Genomic DNA, 20917 nt, shown 5'->3' with positions numbered 1-20917 from the left:
TGTAAACATTTTTAACATATCCTGATTTTTAAACTCACATCGGGTAGTGGAGTCAGACACATATGAAAATTCAGAAAAAATCTAAACTTGTGACTTGTAGAAAATCAACACTGCATCGCCACAGTTTCAATTCAGAAATACGTATGAGTCAGATGAGCCTGATGATCTTTTGTCAGAACTTTTAGGTTTGAGGGAAAAAAAGAGTATATGGAGAAAATCCATGCAGACACAATGAAACAGTGACCAGATTGGTATTTGAACACAGTGCCCTGGACAATGAGGAAGGTATACCATTCACTGCATGACCCACTAGCTTGACATGTGACACACATACAAAAATATCCATCAGTTTGTAACATCTAAGTATACTGATTATTTTCAGAAGTACAACAAAATCCCAAATTTGGTAAACACTTAAATGAAGATAATATACCAAATGTGGCAATACAACACAGAGGCACATTCCTTTGATGTTTTAGGAGGTGCTTTGTTCCCAATAAGTGTATGTAGGCCCCAGTGCCAAAGCCACAGACTCTCCACCAGCAGGGTGGTCCAGCTTGACAAACACAAACAAAAACAACATGGGTTTACATGAATAGGCAGTTGTTTTAATAAACAGTAGTGAGACACAAATCTAGGAAGGTTAAGCATATTTTTTTCCCTGTCTGGTACCATAAAAGCCCAAAGCTTCAGACAGAAAGTCAAGAAACCACTAGGTCCCTAGGTGACAGTATAAAGAGAAAAATCTCCTCAGAGAAGCAAATACACAGACAACTGTGACGTGAGTGCAGTGTGTACAGATACAGCTCTTTTGCCGATTTGGAAAAACCCACACCTACCCTAAGGGTACTTTTGGTGGAAAACAGACTTTAGGAATCTTATAGTCACACTGAATTTAGCTTTTGTTGCCAAATTGTAACTTGTAAGGTGTGTCACACGGAACTGGAAAAAACAAGACTTTGATCAATAGTAAAGGTGATAATTAAAAAGCTGATGTAACTTCCTATAGATTTTGGTGGAGCAATATTGTGTTCCTGAGTGGGTAAGAGTAGTTCCCACCCACTATAAAACTTATTGATGCATGGCTAAACAAGACTGGTTAAATATTTTTTTGATTATTCAGAGGCCTGTGTGAGACCTGTCTGTATTTTATATGGTTGCTTGTGAGTGAACTTCCCTATTGTTATCTAATCGAAGTTGAATGCAGATAGAACTGGTACACAAAAAATAGGAAATATTAGCGCATCCCACATTACCACATTAATTTGGCAGTGGCAGTTTCTCCCTTTGGCCCATATCAGACATACAGTCCCAAAATCATGTGGCTGCAGGGTTGGTGAGCATTTCACCCTAGTAGAAATGCTTACTAATAATCACATTGGCTTCTCAGGCCCAGTGCTGCTCTGCATATGCATTTAACAGTCATTATGGAAATAAAAAGGTTGTGGATTTTTTATTTTTCAGTTGTGTGCAGTCTACCATTCTAGATGGGATAGAGGGGTGACGGTGGGGTTCTCACTTCAACATTTTAGTAAGGAAAGTGACTGCTGATTTTTGACAATGTGCCTTTATTTACAAGCCAACTCATTCATACATCCATGACGACTAGATTTGAATTCTGGCCATGGTCAAATGTGGACCTTACACCCTCTCCCTGTGCTTTTTAGGAGTCCTTCTCTTGGTAATCTTATTTTACTCTTACATCCCAGACACGTATGTGCTGGTTAACTGGCAACACTAAATTGCCCACGTACCCTGCAATAGACCAATGCTCGAATTAAGGATTAGTCCCTGCCTTGTGCTCAGTGCTGCTGAGATAGGCTCTAGTTTTCCAATACTCTGATTTAGACAAAATAGATACAGAAAAAAGGATGCCGTAACATCCTTTTGAACACAACGCAATGTTACATATTACAGTCAAAAATTCTGAACAATATACTTAACAGTGGTTTAATTGCTTTCAAATGTGTGGGTGACTAATCCAGAATTTGCAAAACTTTGCAATTCCCACAAAAAATATCTTGAAAAAATTAAAAGTATGGGTCTTCTAATAGAACCAGAGAAGTACAGAACATTTATATTCTCTGTGTCATTACCAGTGCTATGCAGAACTAACACATAATTACAGTTATTTTGTTTTGTGTGATATGTTATCTTTGTACTGCACTTGAGGGAATGTTCATTGTTTTTATTTTGTGCCTAAGGTAATTGTAAACAACAATTATCATTTTTATAATGGGTTTTTCTAAGTGTAGCTTTTACATTCAAAAATGTATATTGTTAAGAGCTGGAAAGCTCAATATTTCTCTTCTTTATTTGTGACAGAATGTCACATGACCACATAAGTATGACATACTTGCAGAAATCATGGTTACAGTCAAGAATAATAAACATTATTGGATAAACATGTTAGTAACTTTTAAATTATTTGCTATTTTATTGGGAGAAAAGATAGCTCAAGTAGAGGACAGAATGAAAATTATTAAGTTTAAACAGAAAAAAAATGCAAGGTGGTTGAAACTCTCTGTGCTGATAAGTGTAAACTGTAGGAATATTAGGATCCTGACCAACATATTTGTAGATGTGTTCACCTTTAAAAACATCATCTTCCTGATAAAAATAAAATCCTCAAATATGGAAATATTAGTGAGTCTGCAACTGTGCTTAATTTACTAGGTATCATTAGTCTGAGAGTTCTATTGATAATGCTTTTGAGACTAGCTTACAAAATATATACAAATTCTGAAATAGGACAAACATTTTCAATATTTATGGTATCATCTGAAATATGAAACCTGTATTGACCTTTGCTGCAGAACTAATAAACAAAATTATGATTCACAATGAGACAAGAAATAAAACAAGGCAGCACGACTACTCTTGATTTTTTTTTTTTTTTAAATATCCAGCGTTAAATATAATTTACCTGTCAGCTACATACAATACCATCTGTTTAGCTCAGTGTGATTTCGAGTGTGACCTGCAATGAATTGGTGTCCCATCTAGGGTTAACTTCTGTCTTCTGTTCATCACCACACAGATGGGCTCGGGCTTTGGTGCTCTGTTCTGGAAAAAAGTAATTTCAAAAATTGTTGGAAAGACCAAGAAAAATGAATAATGTCCCTTAGCATCTAATTAATATTATATTTCCTCCTATAGTTCTTTCCCATTCCACTAAATCTGCATGAAAATGAATCCAAACAAACAGCTGCTTGACTCAGAGCGCTGATATTTACTATTATCATGCTATTTAAGAAACTGTAATAAATATGATATAATGTGCTTGTACAAGATAGGTCAGATGTACATCTGTTTATTCTGAAATCTTCTTTATCCATATCAGGTTCACAAGTGCCTGAGCCCATCTTAGCAGCTTTAGGCACAATCTAGAAAACAAATGTAGACATGGATGCCTGTCCAGTACAGGGCAATCTCACTTACCTTGGGTTAATTTACAGTTGCTGATTAAGGTTGAATGCCTAAGTTTGGGGGTGGGTTGGAAAGCAGAGTTCTCAGAGAAATCCTCAGGAACTGTGGAGAAGTAATTACTGCTAATTATAAGAATACAGTGTAGTTGTCCACAAGTAAGGATGTGTGTGTGTGCCCTGTGATGCGGGACTGGTTACTGTATTATGCCTAATTCTCTGGCTCTCATGACCTGCAGTAGATAAAAGGGCTTGATGATGGATAAAGGAGTATTTGTTATATGGTAACAGACATCATAAAGTTATCCCCAACTGGCATTTACAGAAGTTCTATGTGACATTTCTAGAACTCTGAGATAAAACTGAATAACCAAAGAAAAATGCTTAAGACATTAATGTAAATGTACAAGGTAGTACATATATGCCAGGGTTACAATATCATAAAAATGATAGGTGATGTACTCCATGCATTTTGCAGTGGCTTCTTACTGTGCAATATTTCCACACATTCATTTACTCATTTTTCCAAACCCACTTACTCAGTTTCATGGTTAGTCAATACAATTTGGAAAAGAACAGGTTAGGTGGATTGGCGATTCTAAATTGGCCCTAGTGTGTGCTTGGTGTGTGGGTGTGTTTGTGTGTGTCCTGCGGTGGGTTGGCACCCTGCCCAGGATTGTTTCCTGCCTTGTGCCCTGTGTTGGCTGGGATTGGCTCCAGCAGACCCCCGTGACCCTGTGTTCGGATTCAGCGGGTTGGAAAATGGATGGATATATAATATTAAAATAGTATATTTTTATTTAAAGACTTTTTATCCTAACGTCAGGAGCATGCTGTTTAACAGACGTTAAAATAAATACTGCATAACAGATAATGATCATTATTATCATTATTTAAAATAAATCTAAGGAATCAATGTGATGTTCTTAGTTAAAATATACATCAAAAGCAAATAAATGAACAGATGAACATAATGACAACTCTGGGTAAGCAGGTTAGGAAATGGATGGATGGATTTCTATAAATATACCTAACAAAATGCTCTAGTTTCAAAAAGAGATGGATGCAGGTGCATATATACTGGAAGGTAATTTAAAGAAATGGAGATAAATCAAAATCATTTCTTTATGGTAGGGATATGCAAATTGAAATGAGAAAGAAATACAAACAAAACAAAAATAATACACACATTTTAATAGTTTGACAGAACAAAAATTAAAAAGGCTTGAACAAAACAACAGTAAAAAACATTTTATTAGGTTTGGTTACAGATGTTAAGTATAAAAAGTATATAAATAATGCAACAAAATGAGATTACAAATGAAACAGATCACTCATTATAAGAAAACCTGAATGAAAAACATAATACACATAGAAATATGATTTTAAAACAAGGCACCTAATGCAATTCAATTTGGTAGTCTACAGCAGAAAAGTGCAAATCTTGCAAATGTGAATCCTTTCTATATATTAACCCACAATTCATCTGTTTATTTTATTATCAAAAATTCAAACCATCATTACATTGCTGTCAGGCACAGCATAAAATATATGAAGATAATACAAGCCATGATGTCCAAAGTAATTCTTTTCTAGGACCCTTGTTTTCCTTTAAACCTATAACAATTTAGATTTCAGCATCGTCCGAGAATTTCAAATTAGTCAGAAGCACACCATATAATTTTAAACTAATATGTTTCCTCACAATATTAAAATGTGGCATAATTCATGCAACCTTATTACCAATTGCACCTTACCTTGTAATCGGTGCCTATCAATTCTAAGACATTTTCTATCGTCTAATATTGACAGGATTATTTTTGGCAGCAAATACAGTTTCCAATGGTAGCTCTAGCATGGCTAACACAGACCAATATTATTTTTAAAACATTCATTCTGTGTCACACACATGCTTCTTCTATGGTGTATGGTACTGGGAGATGAAAAACAATATACATCTTCAAACACACAACCAATGAACACAATTACATTAAACTATATTATGCAAGTACAAAAAATAACACTTTGTAATGCCAAATAATAGAACAATTGCGAAGCTATATTCATATTGAAGTGACTGCAACAAAACTTAAAAACAAATCTACATTTCAAGCAAAGGGCTCCCAGCTCAGTGACAATTTTCCATCTATTTGGACAATCTTCTCGCTTATTAAAAACATCAATCATTACTCATACCAGCCATTGAGAAATCGCAGTGTCCAGTTCTCCCCCTGCAAACAGGATTTGCACAAACAGTCTGAGCTCATCTTTTGTCAAAAGACTTTATCCATGTAGCAGCAAGAACATAAATGTTCTGCCTGATGCTTGTGCTTTTTAACAAGATATTATCATATTTCTGTTTCGTCTTCAGCAGCTGGAAGCAAGTTATCAAGACAGCAGTCTCCAGAGATAAAGCACTGGAAAGACAGCAGTAGAAAATCTGCAGGCCTTTTAAAAAGGATTCGGAATACATCTGGTGGCTTTAATTTCCAAAGAAGGAAAACAAGCAGTTGGTGTCACAGTTGTGCCAAGAACATGGTGTTCGTGCTCATCTGGGAATCATCTCCTCTGGTAAAGCTGTGAAAAAAAATGGACTTGTTGAAATGGCTCACACTTTGGGGAAAAATGTGAGTGGCTGGAAAAGCACTTTCTTTAAATATAGTACATAGAACACAGATATCACTGATATACATTTCTGAATTTCCCCCTCTGAAAAACACTGCAGAAAGCATTATATATAGCCTTTGTAATAAAATAATATAAGGCAACATACATTTCCTTGTTACATTCTCAAACCTACTTTAATGGTTGTGGGAGATCAAATCTCATTTCAACAGCACTAGACACATAAAAGAAAAACAGCCCAGGACAGGGCACTAGTTTATTGCAGGCCCCCTTCATTCACACACCAACAATTTTAGGAATCACCAATCTAATAAGCAATTTTTTGGGATATTTGGTAGGAAAATCCCACACAGACATGGGAAGAATATGCAAAAATTGCAACTACACAAGTGAAACATTGATATTAATTTTTGAAAACCAAAATAACACTTTAACAGAACACAACAATTCCTCACAAACTAAAACTATAAACCTGAGAAAGAGCAAATAAAAGCTGATGACAGTTAAGAGCAAATGTGTGCAGTATTATTTTAGGTTCTTTTTTATATCTCACATACTTTAGATAGCTTATTTGTAAGCAAAGTCTGTTGAAAAATTTAACAAACACAAGAAAAATGAGAAGGGTGACTTTACTGTTCTAATATTAGTAAGCTGCTTAGGATAAAATTTTATAAACTTGAAAATAAGATATTGTACTTTTATGTTTGTGACAGCGGGCAGCACGGTGGTGCAGTGGTAGCGCTGTTGCCTCGCAGTAAGGGAGACCTGGGTTCGCTTCCTGGGTCCTTCCTGCATGGAGTTTGCATGTTCTTCCTGTGTCTGCATGCATTTCCTCCGGGTGCTCCAGTTTCCTCCCACAGTCCAAAGACATGCAGGTTAGGTGCACTGGCGATCCTAAATTGTCCCCCTAGTGTGTGCTTGGTGTGTGTGTGTGCCCTGCGGTGGGCTGGCGCCCTGCCTGGTGTTCGTTTCCTGCCTTGCACCATATGTTGACTGGGATTGGCTCCAGCAGACCCCCATGACCCTGAAGTTAGGATATAGCGGGTTGGATAATGGATGGATGGATGTTTGTGACAGGTTGTTGGGCTGGCAAAGTAATGTAGAGTTAGAAGTCAGGAGACAGAGGCTGAAAAGGAGGCAAGGATGATCTATACTATACTATACTTTATTTGGAGGACCACTGTTACAGTTAGGCAGGTCAACATCTCTTAATGGGATACCTTTCTCCTGAATATACTGTAAAGTATGAAGAGCCCACAAAACGAAAGAGATTTAACAGTTCTGGGATGGTTGGGTGTGCCACAACATTACATTACATTAGTATTTGCCTAAAATAAAGGTCACAGAAGACAGCCAGGAATGCTCCTGTGGACTACTAAGTAGTAGATTATGTCAGACTGTCTCCTGTAATGGTGAACCTGTAACCAAGCTCTTTGTATATGTATTATGAATCAGAAGTGCACTGAGAATAGTAGTAGCCAGAAAAACCTCTTGGGATGATTCCACCAAACCCAATTTTGGGGAGGTTCCTGACGCTGGAAGACATTCTAGAGAATTGCCTCAGAGTATGGTGTGCAGCTGTCACTTGGAAACAGGTCATTTGAATATAGAATTGGGAGGAGAGACAGGCAACGGTTCAACATGGACAAGGGTAGTGCATCCAAGACTGAACTTTTACCTGTGGCATAGTACATTTAGACGATGGTTAAGTGGAGAAACAACTCCCCTTCACACACAAGACTTAATACTGGCTTGCTGGGATAAGTTCAGCTCCACTTTCCTGTGATTATGCTTTATAAAAGAAGGTGCAGAAAATGGATGAATGGTTCTGGTGGTGCTCTATTGAAGCGATATATGATAGAGTCTGTCTGAGAGGGAAACTGAGACACTAAGTGTGGGTGAATCAATGCCACCTAAAAGATCTAGATAAGGGCTGTTTAAACACACTAATCACATATTTAAATGACATCTAGTTAGTCTGGAGATGAATGTCTGAAACTTGTTGACTGTTACCAGAAATTGCGGTACATGGTTATTGCTTTTCACCTTGATACACAAGGTGTCTAAAGACCAGAACCTGTGGAAATTAAAATATCCCCATCTGAACCTCTTTTTTACACCATGTTAAAAGTTGCGGTTAAATTCTAAGTAGTAATTTCTGTAAGTCATATTCAGCTAATTAAAATAGATGTTAACCTTACATACACTATTGAAAAGTAAAGAATCAAAACCATGAAATAAAAAGAGGGAATGGCAAGAAAAAAACCAAAGAAGGTTATGAAGGTTAGTTAAAAAGAAAAAAAAGGTACAGATTAAAGAACATATAAAACAGAAGCAGTGAATGCATAGACATCAATTGTTATAATGAGATAAAAACAAATTTAAAAATGAAGAAAAGCACATAAAATCCAAGAGCTGGCCAAAATAGTCCAGTAAAGAAAATAAGAAAGCAGGAAACACTATGTAGGGCGGCACAGTGGCGCAGTGGGTAGTGCTGCTGCCTCGCAGTTAGGAGACCCGGGTTCGCTTCCCGGGTCCTCCCTGCGTGGAGTTTGCATGTTCTCCCCGTGTCTGCGTGGGTTTCCTCTGGGTGCTCCGGTTTCCTCCCACAGTCCAAAGACATGCAGGTTAGGTGCATTGGCGATCCTAAATTGTCCCTAGTGTGTGGGTGTGTGTATGCGCCCTGGGGGTTTGTTGCCTGCCTTGCGCCCTGTGTTGGCTGGGATTACCTCCAGCATAACCCCATGACCCTGTAGTTAGGATATAGCGGGTTGGATAATGGATGGATGGATCGATGAAACACTATCCGAAACTACAGTGAAATATGGAATAACATAAAAGAAAAAACATAAATATGCATCGAAACAGTGCAAAAGAATTAAAAAAAGAGAAAAAACAATGACTTAGGAGACTATTTTTCTGTAAATAACAATATTCTAAAATGATTAGTAAAATTGTTTGCAATTAAATGTATGAGGATTCTCTGCGGTGGGTTGGCACCCTGCCTGGGACTGGTTTCTGCCTTGTGCCATATTGTTGGCTGGGATTGGCTCTAGCAGACCCCCGTGACCCTGTGTTCAGATTCAGCGGGTTGGAAAATGGATGGATGGATGGATTCTATAGTATAACACAATAATATATGAAAGGAACATCCACTATAGCCAGTTTAAAACAAACAAAGATGCTGTAAGAATACACATGAAAAGCAGCACATTTTTAAATATTACAAAATCATACAGAATAGAGAACAGTAAAAAAAAAAAAACAAAAAAAAAAAACAGGAAAGCATTAAAACACGAAATCTAAAATAAAAATAAAAAACTAAAGACAATAAAGAAGTACACAACAATAACTGTACATGTAATGCCCCAAATGTATGTAATGTAAGTTTTAAATAAGATATGGTTCCTGCCTTGTGTCCAGTACTGCCAAAATAGGCCTTGGCTCACTGCTCCCCACAAATTGGAATATGCAGATTCAGAAAATGGCTGAATTGAGTAACAAGGTACAACACAATAAAAACTTCTTACGTTTAATTGCAAGCATTGTATTGCCATGGCAACATGCAACTGAAGTTACTAGGTAGGGAAAGCTGTTGTCCATCTGGACTAATCTGGGAACTCCAGTGTCCTCCTCCTTTCTCCCCAATCTGCCTCTTGCTCCTTTACCCCACGTGTAAACCTCTCCATCTGGTGAGACAACACAGAAACACAAATATGTGAAATATTGAATGTACGTAAACCCAGCAAAAAAAAAATCCCTGAGGTCCGATTAATAATCATGCTACCATTTTACTCCCTCGCTAACTGGCATCAGAGTGTCTTTGGCAGTTAAGTGCGATACTCAGCATGCATTTGTATTCCACTTACAGTAGTTCAATCCAGCTATCTATTCCTTATAAAACACATTATAATAAAAAGATTAAACAACGGATACTTAGGAAAAGAGCGAAGTAATGGAAATGGAATTTAAAATAAATCAGTAATAATTGAAAAATAATTTTCAAACACATCAAGAAAAAAGGCTTCTAACATAGTTACTAAAGATTAAAAACAGCCTACTTACACTGTGCCTCTCGTGTGCCAGATAAAACAGAATGAAATGTTCTCTTATTAAAAAAATCTCATAGCTGGTATAATGTTACCTGCTCCAATTGCAACAGTGAAAGCATCTCCACAAGATACCATGATGACTCTGACACCCTCAAGTCCAGCCACAAGATGGGGCACACGGCTGTTCCTTCGGGTATTGCTGCCAAGCTGGCCATGCTGATTACTGCCAAATGTATAGCACAAGCCATCCTCTGAAAGCATACAAGAACTTAATTGTCAGTAATAGGAAAGGAGTGTGAGGACTACAGGTGGCATAAACACTAACAGAAATTCCACATTAACTTCAACCTATTTGCTTTTTTTAACGATCTATTCATTTGATGATTAGCAATATTATATGCACAGGTAAGCATAACCGTTCAGCAAAAAATAAGTTCATAAAATTTGAAGTTTTATTTTTTAGTCTATACCAGGAATTCTTAACCTGAGGTCTGTGGAGCCTTAGGAAGTCCATGGGTGGTATTCAGGGGGTCCGTGAGGGAGTAGTAGAAACGTAGTAGTAGTAGATCTGTTTTAATTTGCACAAGAGGGTTGTATTTCATAATTATAATGAGTGGCCATTACTTTTTGCATAAAAAAAAGTTTTGGTTTTTTTTTTAGATTATTTACTTTAAAGTTTAATAATACTTTGTGTTTGTCATATATGTATGAGACAATCAAACATCGATAAATACAGTACATTACATTCATATCATGCAAAGTTGTGTTTATGTGAATATTTCTGGGGAAGGGGGTCCATAGCTTTTATCAGATTCTTAAAGGGGTCTAAGACTCAAAAAAGGTTAAGAATCACTGGTCTATACAATCTGTAGGTTTTAATGTTAGGATAGAAATACACAAACTGTGATCCTTGGACTAATGCTCATAAAATTATTTAATATGAGATTTCATCCAGAAAATATCTTGCATGCTCATTTGTGTGTGTAAAAATGTGTTTTCACATGCAACCACCTCATAAGGACTGATGAAAGGGTGAATAACCTTGATATTTCTGCAGTTTGATTAGAACCTAACTTTTCTTTATATCTCATGTTACAGTAATAAACTACACTTACTTATATTTTAACCTGAACTATCTACAGTCTATCATAAAATATAAACACATACCAAGGGACTCAAAGTGTGCCATGAAAACCTACTTTTGACTATTAAAACTCCTATTTGACAAATACGTTCTGAGACTTTTATGAAGGAAGAAAGATAGAACTTTCAAGATAAAGTAGTCATTTTTGGGTAATGTTGTTATACTCATTAATCATGGCACCACATGCAAATAAGAATTTCATTGTATACTAGAACATGTAGTAAAATACTACAGACATCAATATTTGAAAAGTATAACTTTGGAACTACATTTGACTTAATGTGTCTATAATGAAAACTCAAACCCAACCAATAAAAGGAAGAATTACAGAAGCAATGTGACGTGATGAATTGAGAACCAAGTTACAAACGTTATCCCACTTAAGGTAATATTAGAAAAACTTTCATAGCTATTTCCAGGTCAGGTTTGATAGTTTAAAGAGACAGCACATAATAAAAACAGTTTATATGTATCAATTTGTACGATATTATGACTATGACTATGTGTTCCAAATCACACTATATTTGAGCATATCCACAAAGATTAAATATATAATCAGGTATTGATTAGTTGAGAGACTTAATCATATAATGCACTAGCCTCATTTAAACTGTAGTCATAGCTTCCATTTAAAAAAAAAAAAAAAACAGATTCTCTTCATAAAGAAAGGCAACATGAGCTGTAAGCAAGGTGCAAAATACAAGGGTCTTGGTCTCCTGAAATCCTTAAAATCCAAATTGTCTGGGGTTCCTGAAAATACATTTTAAAAACATGCTATGGTGTTATAAATTACTCAGTGACATTTACTAGGCTTGTGAGGAAATAGTCAAATACAAATTTACAGGAAGATCATTGGTAGGGTGTTTCCTTTTATTTCAGCTATCCATGGCAAGGTTCTGCCTAATGCAATAGAGTTGTAGCACATGCAACATGCCATTAATCAATTAGCCCAATTCTGCTTTTACGCAAAGAAAAGAAAACTAAGTTGTTTTCAAAGTTTAGTTTGACATTTAAAAAATTCAAACACATCAATCAAAACAATGAAACTTCAGCCGAATGTTGCACTACTTTTGAAGTGAACATCTGCACCACTACAGCTTGTACATAAGAGTGCATGTGTTTCACAAAAAGTGGATTTTCTACACAGTGCTTGTCAGAAGTATGTGAAAGTGTGCCTTTCATTTGGAGCTTGTGTATCCAATTATGATGTGATTAGTGTATTTGTGATATTCATATTAGTTATAGCATTCTCTGTAGCTAACTGCATATCCCATGTACCAGGGTAAGATTTCAATATTCAGTCAACAATGGAGTGTTATTGCCACACACTGAACATAACCCTGTCATCCTTCAATGGCTACCATAGGGTATTTCACAAACTGAGTCTTACCAAACAGGGTACAGAAGCTTTACTAAATACTGATGGTGGTAATTTTAAATACTCACCTGTAATCGCAGCTGAGTGAGCTGTTCCAATATCAATGTATGTGATCTTCTCCACATTGAGGGGGTTAGACTGTACAAGAGTGAAAATGTGGACTTCTTCAACTTGCTCAGAAATAGGTGGATCTTCAGAGTTATTACTTTTATCTAACCCTAATTTGTTAAACCTAAAATGAAAAGCATACTTTTTTAAAATTAACTGAGTGCATGCCACATGGTGCTAAAAATATAAATCACAACACTGTTTATATGAGTCAAATATTTCTAAATGCAATAGGTAGCTATTACATTATCTTCAAATTCTCCTCTCACTCCTTTGTGGTCACATCAGCAAATGAAACCACAAGCATCTTCTGCTCTAAATTTTTTACTAGACACTGAAGTAAACATGTAGCAATTATTTCAGACAGGATGTATCAAATTTCATTTGGTTTACTTTTCTCCTGCCTAAATAAACTTTCTACAAATTCTTTTACATAATGGCCAAAAGGACATGCATCTTCATAAATAAGCTATCAGTGGAAAACGGGCATTACCATGACCAAAATATACATGTAAAGAGATTAAATCAGCAAACAATTTGTGTGACTGAGTGATTTCTGTGTACTTTGCATTCAGTTTTAATGGAAACACAACACTAGTGACACTGTCTAGAATTTACCAGCAGCTCTCCAACACAATTGCAGGTCAACTAAACTTTATAAATAGAGCTGTATGGCTAGTTCTATTTGTCACTCCTTTTCAGCCCAAAAACCGAGCCAAGATTAGAATATCTCAGAACAATTTTAATGGTCTTCCACTCATTTTTATAAACTAAACAGCTTAAGAATGTGGTAAAGTATAACATTCATCATTGGCAATACTGTTGTATTTTATTGTCATCATGACTGAAATGTAAGTAGCATGGATACAGCCCAATTTGCCTTAGATTTAACTTGTGTAAGATTATCAAAAGGATGTTAGATACACTTAATAAAAGATATTACCAAAATACTGTTGAAGACTACTAGCACAAAAATACTTTAAATAATTGTAAATGTGGATGCAGGGAAGGAACACCATTTTTAAAGAAGAAATTATAAGTAAGGAAATACACCCAAACGACAAAGGTAACTTCCAAACTAAACTTCCTACTGATTAGGATGAAAGGATGAAACAGTACAGATTACAAAAATGTTCAATATTAGGGGAGACGGAATCCTTCAAGAGTCTGTGCTAGAACCGTTACTCTTTTAATTTACATTAATGACATTGAATCTTATTTAGATAGTCATCTTGTAGTATTACAGATGACAAATATAACTTGCAGTTACCAAATCAAATACTAAGGAAGTAACAAAAACAACTGAACAAGACAATATTCACAACTTTGCAAACAATTGGAAAATGTAGTTTGATGTTGACATGTGCTGCAAACAGTCAAAGAGATGAGCCTGCTGACATACAGAAACAACCTAAAAGAGACTCAGGGTAATGTATAAACACAATATATAGGGATTTCTGGAGATACATAGGGATATTCTAAATATTAAATTAAGGAATATTATACTTCAAGTGTATAATGCACTAGTGAGGACACATCTTGAGTACTGCATGCATTCTGGCCAGGATTCCACAAAAAAAAAAAGACATTAACTGTAAAGATTCCTGGACTAAAGTGCACACATTATACTCTGATACATTAAGGAAAAGAAAATAGACCTATTCAGTCTTGAGAGAAAGCTACACTGGAAACCAATCCAGGAATTAAATCATTCCCAAAGGCATCACTAAAGCATATACAGAATTATTTCAGTTAAACAGTGTACCACTTACTCAAGGACACTGATGGGATGGAATTTAAGGGGAAGGACAGTCAAGAATGAAACCAAGCAACACTTCTTCACACAAGTGGTCATGAAACTCTCAAACAAATAACCAAGCCATGAAGTTGAAAGCTCTGGCGGCTTTTATGTGGAAGAGATTGTGGGACTATATTGAAACTAACTAACAGAAACAGGCAGAATGGCCTCCTACTGTTTGAAAGAAGTTTTGTACTGGCCAAAGCAGGACCTCATTTAACATTACGGGTACAATGCTTCCTTCCCAAATAATGTGGACAGCAATTTCATTGTCTCACTGGATTACATCTTTTGTTGGCGAGCATGTTATGTAGTCCTTTTGGGGGTTTGTGTTAAGTTAAATTTCAAAAAAAAACAAAAAAAAAAAACATTTTCCCTGTTTATATTATACAGGTCTAAAATGAGTGTACATTGTTGTCAAACACTCAAGGAGCAGTGTTCCTTTATTTCAAGAACCCAAAATACCAATAGCAAAGAAAAAATAAAATGGTTAAAACTACTACTAAATCAAAATCAATATACAGTGCCTAGAAAAAGTATTCATTCCTTTAAAGTTTTTACATACAATTACAATTTGCAAATAATTTAAATCACTTTGTGTAGATCAGTTTTCATTTTTACAGTGTCTTTTTCTATTGATCTGTGTCAAAAAAGTCGAATCAAACACACCGTCATTCAATGTTTTATAACAATAAAATCAGAAACCTTCCAAGGGGTGAATACTTTTTATAAGCACTGTATTTGCCCTTCCCATGCATTGCCTTTACTTTATATGGTTACAAGTAAACAGTTCATAAATGTCTGTAACATATAATTTCATTTGTATATTGAACAGCTCAAAACCAGGCTTTATTTTAATTGACTTTACCATATGAAAATGCACACATTTGTCAAGACAGAATCTTGCAAACAAAAAATAATTATCTTCTCTATAGTACCACCTAGAAAGAAACGTAATATATTCATAGAACTTGAAGACCCCCTGCAGTATATCTGCATTTACAATACAGATGATTGCAGTTTCTAGATTTAATAATAAACTGGCATTTGCAGACTAGTTAGTCTGCATTTAAATTGTATTCTACTTTCATAAATTTTACCTGCTTAAGAATTTTGTTTTCATTTAGCAAGATCATTATTTTCATGCAGGGAATTCACACTAAACTTGAGATAAACAGAAGCACTGGGAAAGGCCATAAACACATGGAAGGATGAACTAACTAATTACCCAAGATAATGCACAGCACATGGGAACTAGACTGCTGTAATTTTAAAAAAGACCCAGAGGAATTCTCTGCTGCTTTAAACAATAAGGTTAACTATTGATGGCTATCTCAAAATTTATGGTTGAAACACTCTTTCTTCAATCAATTCTGCATCTCCACATCCATTACAAAATAAATGACAAATTTTAACTTTCAGGAAAAGTATCTTTCTCTCCAATTACTACTGTCATAAACCTAATACTGTGGATTACAATGGCAATTTACATATGTTCAACAGGATATGTGAACATTTCTAGTTGCAAAACCAATTTCTGCTTCCCTGACTTGCACAGACTGGCTAAAAAACAGGTTGGGTATAAAACATGTAAAGAACTACAAGAGATAAAGATATTAAAAGAAGATGGACAATATTCTAATGAATTGCCACATTATATGTTAAGGGGAAATGGAAAAAGATCTACAATATTAGAATAAGCACACCAAGAACACAAGAAAAGAAGAAAATATCAAGGAAATTAGAATTTTAAAAAATCCTTAAATTTCATTCTCAAACCTGCTTGGTTTCAGTCAGGAATCACAGACAGTTTGTATAGCAGTGGGAGCAAGGTAAGAAACAACACTGAAGAGGATGTGGGTACATCACTTGCACACACACCCACACCAAGACTCACATAAGGGCCATTTTAAAATCACCAATTAACTTGTTAGAAAAAAATTTAAAAGACAGTTAACGCCACAGAAAAAGTTACATTAAAGAAAGGATTGTGGACAACATACTTGTTATTTCTGCAATATATATTCATATAGTGTATCTCTGGCTCTCTACCCTTAACCTTTCGCATAACTCCACTGCTTTAAGTATACAGTAATCCCTCCTCCATCGCGGGGGTTGCGTTCCAGAGCCACCCGCGAAATAAGAAAATCCGCGAAGTAGAAACCATATGTTTATATGGTTATTTTTATATTGTCATGCTTGGGTCACAGATTTGCGCAGAAACACAGGAGGTTGTAGAGAGACAGGAACGTTATTCAAACACTGCAAACAAACATTTGTCTCTTTTTCAAAAGTTTAAACTGTGCTCCATGACAAGACAGAGATGACAGTTCTGTCTCACAATTAAAAGAATGCAAACATATCTTCCTCTTCAAAGGAAACAGAGAGGAAAGCAAACAAATCAATAGGGCTGTTTGGCTTTTAAGTATGTGAAGCACCGCCGGTACAAAGCTGTTGAAGGCGGCAGCTCACACCCCCTCCGTCAGGAGCAGGGAGAGAGAGAGAGAGAGAGAAAAACAAAGTCAAAAATCAATACGTGCCCTTTGAGCTTTTAAGTATGCAAAGCACCGTGCAGCATGTCGCTTCACTAAGCAGCTGCACACAGAAGGTAGCAACGTGAAGATAATCTTTCAGCATTTTTAGACGAGTGTCCGTATCGTCTAGGTGTGCGAACAGCCCCCCTGCTCAATCCCCTACGTCAGGATCACAGAAAGTCAGCGCAAGACAGAGAGAAAGTAAGCTGGGTAGCTTCTCAGCCATCTGCCAATAGCGTCCCTTGTATGAAATCAACTGGGCAAACCAACTGAGGAAGCATGTACCAGAAATTAAAAGACCCATTGTCCGCAGAAATCCACGAACCAGCAAAAAATCCGCGATATACATTTAAATATGCTTACATATAAAATCCGCGATAGAGTGAAGCCGCGAAAGGCGAAGCGCGATATAGCGAGGGATCACTGTATTTAGATGCTATATATGAGACACATTTTTACCTGTTGCTTCCACAGGCTAGTATTTGATAATCAGTTGTGAGGATCATGGAACAGTCAACGCCACAAGGCACTTTAAGTATTTTATATTCAGCAGGAAGAGCAACTTGCTGAGGACTGTTGTGGGACTCTTGAGAGCCTAAACCTAGCCGACCTGAAACAAACAAAGCACACATTAAACTTGGTAAATGGAAATAAAAACATTTTTTTAAAATGTCATACATAAATTTAGCTCCAAGTATTTAACAACGAATCGTATTGTGCATAACAAAAATTAACATTCTGGCACATTTTAGGCAATGGTACAAACTTTCATAGTCAAGGCACAGATGAACAATGTTACAGAATAATGTAGACATATGTACAGTATATATATACAGTAAGGAGAATGAATAGATATTATGAACTGAAGCAAAGGCATTTCTGTTTAAAAATGGGAAATTAATATTTTTTGAGAAAGACTAAAGAGATCTAGTAGAAGATAAGGTTGTAAAAGTTAAGGTTGAAACAAATTAAATAACAGATGCTTTAATTTAATATTTTTCCATTTTTATTTACTGCACTTAAATTGTTTCCAATTTTCTTATTCATCACAATTACGACCAAAAATATTAAGTGCATGTGCTATCACTGACTTTGCTTAATGTGCCAATAGTTAAGTACATTAGGCTAGCATGAATAACCCTAATGCCAATTGGACAATATGGATCAATTCACTCTGAAAAGTCAGTTCCAAAAACCAAAAGCAAAGGAAGAAAAGTGAAAAGTTAAGACTTTACTACATCTACAATTATACATTGAAAAGAGACCACAAATGAATAAAGATATGGAAGACAATCCTCTCAGTTAGGCTGCAGTACCGTTGTCACCTCGTCCCCATGTAAAGACCTCATGTTCATTGCTTACTGCTACAACATGTGATGCTCCACAAGAAATCTGGACAATTTCATATCCAAGCAGGGCTTCAACAATTTTAGGCTACAAAAAAAAAAAAGAAAAACAGAAAAAACACACTCTTGAGATAACTGATAAACTGCTTTAACTGTGATTTTTAATTGAAGAACTAGAATATTTCCTTGTGGGTAATAACATTTAGACACTTTATATTGACTAGATGTTGCCAGAACAAGTGGACAGTTACAGCACTTGATATTTCTCAGATGTCCTGGAAACCTTAACAGGCTAATTTTGACCAAACGAACATCATCATGTTTGAGGAAGAAATGCAGTGTTGCTGACCCAACATTGATGGAAATATTTGGAAGAACTGATAAAAAAAAGTAACAAGGGTAAGGAATGACATTGCCATTTAGTTATCAATAGAATGATCTGAACCAAAGTGTTGCTACTCCAAAAGGAGGCAATGTAGGAATAAGATTTAGACTACTAACTCTAAATTGTACTTGTGTTGAGTGTATCGGGGAATAAGGGTGTCCTGTTATGGACTTACTCTTGACATGGTCACTATATGGCTGTTGCATGTTCTCTCCATGGTCATATAGATTTTCTGAGGGTACTCATATTTACCCTCACAGAAAGACATATGAATTAGGTTAGTTGCCCCAGTATGAGTGACTGTGAATATGTGTCCTAGTATGACCTGCTAAGGAATAGTACTTTGTACAAGGTTAGCTGATGCATTGTACCAGGTGGTAACCTATGTAATAATTACAACTTGAACAATCAAATGTATTTTGTATCAGACCAACACCTGTTGGTACAGTTAACCCCAATGTCAAACTATGGACACACCACCAATTAAAGGTAGGATTATACCTCAGAACTATATAGAGCTCATTAAATCAATAAAATAAAAAACAATTAATAAAAATAATTCTCTAATAATTAAGTGTAATTAAATATGGGATATTGGGAATTAGAATAGTACCAACCATATAATAGTCACATTCTTATTCATAAAAAAAAAAAAATAGGTGCATGATTCATCATATTATCCATCCCAGAGTACAATAACATAATACTAGTGATTAAGATTTAGCCTTACTCACTGTAGTAAAGGCACAACATAAAACAGGTTTGTGACAAATAACATATACCATGCCTCATGGCGAAGTGTCTCAGTATATCTAATACCACCACTGAGGTGTAAATATACAAAATACTATGGCCATCACCATACAATCCATCCAGTAAACCCACAGTTGTTGTGAACTGTGGTCTTATGGAACAATCAAGACTAAAAACAATCATGTAAAAGAATGTCTACACCTGGGGACCAGAAACCACTATGTCTCCTATACAGAGTTGGGCTATTCGTCTCCCAGGTTTCAGAGGCCAAGACATGTGTATAATTTACAAAGGAAGAAGAACTAATGTTGTTGTAGTAGAGATTAATCATCTTGTCTGACACATTCTGAAGCCATCATGGTCCCTTTCTCAAGGATCACACATAAATGAATACATCCTCGCCTCATCAATTAAAAAATGGTAAATTTCTTAATAACACAGAGTGGTGGGGGTGGTTTTGGAATTATTTTCTGTTTACCTGAGTGACATCATTAAAATTGCCATGTCCCAGACAGCCATTGCTTCCACTTCCAAAGGTCATGACGATACCCCTGTCTGTACAGAAAAACTCAGTTACTAAAGTCCAATTTCATTTGTAAACTTAACAAATACCTAATTCATTTTTTCATTTAAATTTAAGTGCTGATTTTTTACATGTGGTATGCTAGCAAAATGCCTACTGGTGCTGCATAAAGTTTATCGTAACCTGTTTTTAGAACTAGTCTGGTCACTGTCTATATGGAGTTGCATATGTCTGCCTAGTTTTTCAGTTCTACGGTTTAACATGAGGGTACAGTAGCTTAAGTGAGGACTCTAAATTGGTCCAGTATGAGTGAATATGATTGTACAGAGCGAATAGGAATTAGAAAGTGGATTTAATGTGGTTTTTCTGACATGGATCAACGAAAAATTACTCTTGAAAGTTAAAGTGATCAAACTAAACATAAATATAATGGTTTTAGAAGTAACATAATTAGTTCAATGGAGATAGCCTGTCTGTAGAAACAGGGCTGTCAATTAGTTATAGTATAAATGCACCTGCAGGTGGAAGGTCCAACTTGTTGTGAGTCAGTGTAATGGCCTAACCTACAGACAAAAACACCTCAAGCAACTCACTGAAAAGGTGAGTAAAAAGCATTGATCAGGGGAAAGAAACAAGAAAATATCCATGTCATTAATATCCCTTTGAGTCCAGTTAATTCAATCGCTAAGAAATGGAAAAATATATGGCACAGCTGTAAATCTGCCTAGAGCAGGCTGTCCACAAAAACACCATCATGTTAACAAGATCACTAGTGAGGAATGCCACCAAGAGACCTCTGAGAACTCTGGAGGAGTTGCACACTATAGTGGCAGAAATCAAAAAGGC

At 35.9% G+C, this 20917-nt stretch overlaps 1 protein-coding gene across 2 annotated transcripts in view; it reads right to left on the bottom strand.

Moving 5' to 3' along the window:
- Positions 1 to 4604: 4604 nt before the first annotated feature.
- Positions 4605 to 20917, bottom strand: part of nek8 (NIMA-related kinase 8) — a 39636-nt gene continuing 23323 nt past the window's right edge. For both annotated transcript variants that reach the window (XM_028806590.2, XM_051930554.1), the window contains exons 9-15: positions 20027 to 20103; positions 18381 to 18498; positions 17524 to 17674; positions 12693 to 12856; positions 10195 to 10353; positions 9581 to 9739; positions 4605 to 6002 (exon numbers count right to left, since the gene is read on the bottom strand). In XM_028806590.2, coding sequence (XP_028662423.1) covers positions 5974 to 6002; positions 9581 to 9739; positions 10195 to 10353; positions 12693 to 12856; positions 17524 to 17674; positions 18381 to 18498; positions 20027 to 20103 — 857 coding nt within the window. In that variant the 3' untranslated portion in view covers positions 4605 to 5973. The remainder of the gene's footprint in view (positions 6003 to 9580; positions 9740 to 10194; positions 10354 to 12692; positions 12857 to 17523; positions 17675 to 18380; positions 18499 to 20026; positions 20104 to 20917) is intronic.

The sequence above is a fragment of the Erpetoichthys calabaricus genome, chromosome 8 (assembly GCF_900747795.2).
Source record: "Erpetoichthys calabaricus chromosome 8, fErpCal1.3, whole genome shotgun sequence".
Taxonomy (NCBI): Eukaryota; Metazoa; Chordata; class Cladistia; order Polypteriformes; family Polypteridae; genus Erpetoichthys; species Erpetoichthys calabaricus.
Note: the sequence above shows the minus strand (reverse complement) of the source record. Positions and strands in the feature narration are given on the sequence as shown.